General features: G+C 42.7%; 1 protein-coding gene across 11 annotated transcripts in view; it reads right to left on the bottom strand.

Annotated features, from left to right (window-relative positions):
• The window catches only part of Mtcl1 (microtubule crosslinking factor 1), a 132754-nt gene that overhangs the window by 17728 nt on the left and 107367 nt on the right, over nucleotides 1-7659 (bottom strand). For all 11 annotated transcript variants that reach the window (XM_070029576.1, XM_070029569.1, XM_070029575.1 and 8 more), the window contains one exon: nucleotides 3428-3682. In XM_070029576.1, coding sequence (XP_069885677.1) covers nucleotides 3428-3682 — 255 coding nt within the window. The remainder of the gene's footprint in view (nucleotides 1-3427; nucleotides 3683-7659) is intronic.

Here is a 7659-nt window from a genome sequence, read left to right as displayed (position 1 = left end):
GCTAGCCTTAAGTGAAAATGCTAAGGAACAGTGCCCAAGCACGGGGTTCAAGCCCTGATACCAGCGAAAAAAAAAGAAAAAAAGAAAAAGAAAGGGGAAGGAGAGAAAAATTTACTGGAAGGGGAATAAATAAATGACACACAAGCTTTTCTTTTTAATCCTGTAAGTAGCAAAAGGCAAGTGACATTATATTAATTGAGAATGTACAATTTAAAGAAGCAATGGAGTGTGACTCCATTAAAAGTTAACTACACTGCCCCCCGCATCAAACCTAGGTTGAGACCAGAGAGACTGATAACATGCTTCACATGACCTTCACCACATTCCCAATCATTTATCACATCAAGTGTCTCATGTGGTGCAGAAATTCTGTAGGAATTTAAGGACACCAGATAACTATGAAGCATGTGTTCTACAAGTGGAAAAGGGATTTACTGTTACTCCTTTCACCATCTATATTAAGTTATCACAGTCAAGGTTATATAGCTTACGAAGGAGTCAGGTATCTATTGTACATTATGAAGAATGTTCAGTGACATTTCTTCTTTATGTAGGGACTGTGTAGCTAAAGGTTAAATGAATAGGCAACTCAATGAGTAAATCTGTATGAACTCTACACATAACATCCCCATATATTCTTTAGCAAACTTCCTCTTTTGCAGAGACTGCCCATGGACACTTTCTCCAAGTTTTAGACTGGGCACTAAGATTTCTAAAATGCTCTTAAAAAATGCTGAGTACCATGCTGGGCACTAATGACTTAGGCCTGTAATCCTAGCTTCTCAGAAAGCTGAAATCTGAGGATGTTACTTTGAAGCTAGCCTAGGCAGGAAAGTCCATGAGACTCTTATCTTCACTTAACTAGCAAAAACTGGAAGTAGAATTGTGGTTCAAGTGGTAGAGCACTTACCTTGAGCAAAAAGCTGAGGCAAGCTGAGTTCAAGCCCCAGTAGCAGTGCACACACACGCACACACACACACACACACACACACATATACACAACTTGGGTATTTGTTTTTGTTTGTTTGTTTTTTGGGGTCCAGTCATGGGGCCTGAACTCTGGGCCTGGGCGCTGTCCCTCAGCTCTTTAGCTCAAGGCTAGCACTCTACCACTTGAGCCACAGAGCATTTCTGGCTCTTTTCTATTTGCTTATGTGGTGCTGAGGAATCAAACCCAGGGCCTCATGCATGCAAGTGTTCTACCACTGAACCACCTTCCCAGCCCCAACAACTTGGGTATTTGGAGGAAAAGTCTGTACCTCTTTTTAAAAAAAGTAATTCAAATATTATTTTTCTTATTAAATCTTGATATTTATAATGTGGATTATAGGATGTCTTAGAATCTACCTCTTTTTGAAAGCCAAATTTCATTTCTGCAGCACTGTTCCTTGTTAACAAAAATAAAGAATCCTTTTCTAAAGGGAACACAAACACTGTAGGTACACCTCATAGGTACAGGGAGCACGTTTCTCTGTGCTGTGACCCACTCTGCTGCAGGTCAGCCCTGGGGCGGCTCCTATGGGAGAAACTGCTACCACACTGATGACCAGGAAACAGGTCCTGTGTCTGACCAATCTTAACTTTCCAAAATGAGGAGGTGACTCCTCTGACTTCAAAAGTGAATGCCATTCAGATGTGGTTTACGAATTTATCCTCTGCTAGAAATTTCTCACTCCCCCCACACTGAACATTAACTTACACTAATGTGTGTCTTTCAAGTGAATGAAGTCTGTGACAAAATAAACAAGCCACTATGGCTCACAGGCAAATGGGACAATCAAAAGGCCACAGCAGGGAACATGATGATCCCACTGGGGTACATGAGGGACATAGGAAGTGAGGGATCTTTCTTGGCAGAGGCCAAGCAGGAAAGTCCCTGCTACCAAGCTGCCTGGGACTACTGAGACAGTGGAAAATTCAAGGTAGGTATAATATACTGGTGACCAGTTTTGTACAAATTGATGTTACTTTTAGCTCTAAAATTCCCACCTCTTTTTTTTGTCGGTTATGGGGTTTGAACTCTGGGCTTGGGCCCTATCCCTTAGCTCTTCAGCTCAAGGCGAGTGCTCCACCACTTGAGCCACAGCACCACTTCCGGTTTTCTAGTGGTTTTTATTGGAGATAAGAGTCTCACAGACTTTCTGCCTGGGCTGGCTTTGAACCATGATCTTCAGATCTCAGCCTCCTGAGTAGCTAGGATTATAGGAGTGAGCCACGGGTACCAGGCTCCCACCTAACTCTGACTCGTTCAACTGGCACAGATGCACAGGATTTAAGCTCTTCACAGAGCTGCATTTCCAAGCCAAACAGGAAGTGCCAACTCACCTCCTGATAGTATCTGAGGAATTTTTTAAGTGGGGCCATATCAAATGTTAGCAAGGTGACTCACCCATATAGGTGATCTAATTGAGAAAGAGCTCTGCTCCTTTTCTTCCTCTCAATGGATTCTGTGCCAGAGGCTGCAAGTCTTTTCCTTCTTCCTCTCTCTAACACCATTGCCCACCCGTGTCACTGTTCTTATATAACAGGCTCCATGACTGGATAACAGAGCACATGTTCAACAACTCCTTCATAAATCAGGTAGGATGTATAATGGAGCAATGAAGTTATTTTTCCTGATCTCAGTTTCTTATTGATTAATGCATCTTTTTGAGTGCTTGTGAATGTGTGTGACAGGCTGCAATAAAGAAATTGAATGCTAGGTTAAAAAAGGAAAAGAAAAAGAAAAATCCAGCCAAGGAAGGAATTCCAAGTCTTCATCAGTGTAATGTGGAAATCAAATCTGTATGCCATTCAGGAACACAAGCAAGCTGTCTTAGCTCAGTTATGCAAGCTGGTCTAAGTCGGATGCAATGCAGAGGATGATTATCTGGGTAGTAGAAAAACAACTCCCCCTCTTTTCCGCATATTCATCTGCGTTTCTGAATCATTTATTTAGCTGACGACGATGAGCTACCAGCTATCTCCCTTGACTATGGTCTTATCTAATTGCAGCACAGCAATACCCACAGCAGGTGCAGTCAGTAGCACACAGCAACTTCTGACTTAATTTAGCAATTTCTTCACTAATGACAAGAATTCTATTCAAGCTGGAGCAGTCACTGTGACCAAGTCTTCAGTAGCAAACTGAAATGTTAGTTTGCTTTTTAGCAGAAATTTCTGAATATGACCTGAAATAACCTCATCTTTTGAGTTTAGTCTTCAGATTCCTTTAAAAAGTTTCTCCCAATTTCCTGCAAGTACACAAACTTTGCAATGAAATGCTATGCCATAAGTGGAAGGTCTTTAACATGAAGTCCCCTCGTCATCTGTATGCCATGAGATATCCTGATGTATGAAGGACTACTGAACAGCTGATTTCCTTTCGTTCGAAGTCCCAGGGGGAGCCACTGAGCATCTGCATGCTGCCTGGACTCTCATGCTTACCTGCTCTATCCTCCACAGGAGGTCTTTCTTCTGCTGCTCCCATTCCTGTCGCTCCCTGTCCAGACGCTCAAGGAGTTCCACCTTCTCCCGGTTCCAGTTCTTCTCTCTGTGGTGGATCTGCCAGCGCAGGTCCATGACCAGGCCGTGGCTATCAGCCAGGAGCTTCTGGTGCACCTCTCTCTCTGTCTTCAGGGCCCCTTTGCCCTCAGTGGGAACATCGAGCTCCCCCAAGCTTTTCTCAGTCTTCTCTTCCAGCTGTCAAAGAGAGAAGACTTAGGAACTCCTTCCTGACAAATCCAGCATTAGAGAAGACAAAGAAAAACAGGACATTGGCATCGGATTCCTGGAAGTACACTTACACCAAGATTGGACCAAGCACATGGACAAAGAAATTTTGTTTTTAAAGTCTAAGTGAAGAATATCCAACACAGAGTGTCTCACAGAATGTTGAGCAGCGAGCCCAAAAGCTTCCCATGACCAGCTTCTTGGTTCTCCATGCCAGGCTCAACTGTCTCCTCTGTGTGTCTGGGCAGCCCCTTGAGGGCAGGTATCAAGGATGTCCCTATATCATAGCTGTACATGAAACTGGGCATGGAAGATGGAGCAGCAATAGAACCTAATAGTCCTCAGTACTTGTTGAATACCCCAGAGGATAAATACTAAACAAAACAAATCTTCATATGTTATTCATCCAAACTGGTAAAAAGCAAAAGAGAAAATCTTACCAAAAAAAAAAAAAAGAAAAAAGGCACATTACCCAGAAAGGCACTAGTGTTACAGCATAGGTGTTTAAGTCTCCAACACTATCAATTCTAGTGCTTCTCCCCCTTCTTCTGGATGCCCGTGAAAGAAACATCCTGATGCAACAAGAACACAGAGCAGCAGCTTCCTTTTCTTCTACGTGCTCTTTTCCTAGAACCATGAACCGGTGTCTACACCGTCTGATCTCCCCAAAGATTAGAACACTAAAGACTTCTCACCAGGGACTATCAGGTCAGAAATGGATAGAGTACCATCTTTAAAGTGCAAAAATAAGTCAAACTTGATAGAAGCTGTGCCTAGAGATAACACATTACAAAAACAAAGGAAAAAGGGGCTGGGAAGGTGGCTCCGTGGTAGAGTGCTTGCCTTGCATGCATGAGGCCCTAGGTTCAATTCCTCAGCACCACATAAGCAGAAAAAAATGGAAGTGGCACTGTGGCTCAAGTGGCAGAGTGCTAGCCTTGAGCTGAAGAGCTGAGGGACAGTGCCCAGGTCCAGAGTTCAGGCCCCACGACTGACCAAAAAAAAAAAAGGAAAAAGGAAAAATGTTTTCCAACAAATTTTTTTTAATAAAACGTATTGTCAGCAGACCTCCACTTCAATTCCATGATAAAGGAGCTTTTTCAGATAGAAGGAATGAGACCAACAGACACTGATTTACCGCCTCCCCCCCCAAAAAAAAGAGCAATAGAAACAAAAACAATAACAAAAAAAACCTCTATTTTCTTTTTTAATTGATTTCAAACTCCACTGTCTAGAGAAAAACTTGTTGTGACATACTGCATGCTCACAGAATACGCAGAAGTAAAAACAGCAAAGATACAGAGGATGGGAACAACAGCAATGTACTGATATATGGTCCTCACTCAGTATGCAAAGTCAACTACAGTAGTAACTCCAAGGAAAACCTACAGCAACCACTGTATGATACTACCCAATGATATTATCCAATGATAGTCTACTCTCTGTGCCTGTTTATTCATTCTGATAAGCAGCCTCTTGTATTTATTTAAGTGCAGAAGTTTAAAATATTTTGGTTTAACAATTTCCAAAGAAAGACCTTTTGTATAATTTTTTCCATTTAGTTTCTACAGCAATCCTTTAGGTACAGATCTTATTCCCAATTCATTGATAAAGAAATGTGCACTCAGAGTGCTTAAGGCTCTTGTTTATGAACATGATCAGTTAGTAACAAGAGTTGGCACTAGAAACTAGGTGAGTTTTAACTGCCACTGTAAATGGTCTCCAAATTACATTACCTTCCTCACTATTCATACATGGAGTTCAATTAACATTCTTAAAATGAGTAATTCAAAGACCCACTAAAACTATTCTTAGCTCATTATCCATGACAGATACTTTTAACTGTTTTGAAACCAGTTATTCAAATTGGAGGCCAGAATAGTATCATTCAGAAAGCCTGTCTGCTGTATCAGGTAGCTTAGGATTTGCTTGGTTAGACGAGAGACATGCCACGAGAGACATGTGGGAAGAAAATTAATACCAAACAGAACCTCTATAATGAAAGTGGGCAGTCATTGTTCTGCCCCTTGAACCGAAGAAGAATCAGAGAGAAGAGCCTGGGGCTGGGTAGCAGGTAAATTCTCCAGGCTGGGATAGTAACAGATGGAGGTGAAGAGCAGAACCAATGGGTTGCTTCTTGATCAACTGGTTATAAAATGTATATTTGGGGAAAATAAGACTTTTTCTTAAGTAGAAAGAGAACACAGAAACAAAATCAGGAGAAATATCCATTGCTGTCCTCAGTGGAAAATGGAGAATCTGTGGAAAATCTCCCACAACGAGATGCTTTCTTGCAACTTGTTTCTTCCTCTTAGGTGTCTTCTCAAGTAGTTGACCTGATCCCTGGCACCAGAGCACCCTTGTATGACAGACTCACAGAGCAGTGAAGTTGACTCCTTGTTCTACCCACAAATTCCTTCGTATCAGCACCCCCACATTGCATCGCTGTGCTGGTCTCTGCTTGAAGTCTACTACTGCTGCTTCCTCAAAGGGTCCTTTGACTTCTAAAAACAACACAGCCCACCCCCATGACCCTAACCCTTTCACGTAGTGTCTTTCTTCTCTCTTCCTTTCTTCTATAGTTAAGCTCACATCTTTATAGCATGCAGCAATTTGCATCAGTCTCATCCCCCACCCCTGCCCAGTGAGAAGTGTTGTCAGTGTTTCCAGTCACTTCCTAATTATGGAGTCCAACAAAACTTGTTAACCTTGTCCACCCTAATTTCTCAAGAGCACTTGATATATTGACATTTTCCTGGAATTGGGTAGTTTCTTGGCTCCCTTTGGCTTCTGAGACATTTGCTCCTCCATTTCCATTTCTCTGGTTGTCCCTTTCAATCTTTTCTTTCTCTATCAGTTTCTTGAAGATAAGATATTTCTTTTTTTCTTTTTCTTTTTGCTTATGTGGTGCTCAGGCATCAAACCCAGGGCCTCATGCATGCAAGGCAAGCACTCTACCACTGAGCCACCTTCCCAGCCCCGAAAATAAGATATTTCAAGTTCCTTCATCGAACTCTTTTTTGTTGTTGTTGTTGTTGGTCGTTAGGCCTGAACCCTTGGCCTGAGAGCTGTTCCTCAGCTCTTCAGCTCAAGGCTAGCGCTCTACCACTTGAGCCACAGTGCTACTTCTGAACTCTTCTTATTCTATGCCCAATCTTGGGAGATTCTACTCACAGCTCTGGATTTACCACCACCTCAGTGTTGTCATTCAGGCCAGCTATGTGCTGCATAAAGATGTCCCTATCAATGACGGACCACGACATGATGGTGCTCCCAAAAGGTTGTTCTGCCTAACAAACACTAGCCATTTCAGTTTGTAGAAATATACTCTCTGATTTCATATAAAGACGGTATCTCCTAATCACAAGTTGAACAGCACATGTCCCCATTGTTTAGCAACACGAGACTGTACATATGTCTTCAGCCCAGCTCTCTATGTTCCAGTTCCCTATTGACAGACACCACAAATTTAGCTCCTTTCCTTTCTAGCCCAACCACCCTCTCCCCCTTATTTCTGTCTTGGCAGGTGGCACCATCTGCCAGGCACTTGCACTACAGATCTGAGCCAGCCATGCCAGTTACTTTCCACTCCACAACTACTTTCACAGGTCAGCAGGCCCTGCTTCTGCCTTCTGGTGTTTGACTCAGATCCTCGCCATTTCTAGGGTCAATACTACTCTCACTTGTCCCACTGCAAGAGCCTTTCAAGAAACCGTGGACGTCTTTTCTCTGCAATCCAGGGTCCTAGACCTGTGCAGTGGACCCCTTGGGCAGTTCAAGGAAGCAAAAGTCTCCTTAGCCTTAATTCTGGAATATCCACTAACATTGCAATGGAAAGGTGTGTGCTTTCTATGGGACTTGTCTACATGTATAATTGAGAGATATGAAGGTTTAGTGGACATAAAGACTGAGTAAGGAGGTGCTACAGGGTCAGAGGTAGAGAGTGA

This window comes from Dipodomys merriami, unplaced genomic scaffold (genome assembly GCF_024711535.1).
Source record: "Dipodomys merriami isolate MVZ:Mamm:240054 unplaced genomic scaffold, mDipMer1.0.p SCAF_2, whole genome shotgun sequence".
NCBI classification, from domain to species: Eukaryota; Metazoa; Chordata; class Mammalia; order Rodentia; family Heteromyidae; genus Dipodomys; species Dipodomys merriami.
This window is presented reverse-complemented; position numbering and strand designations above follow the sequence as displayed.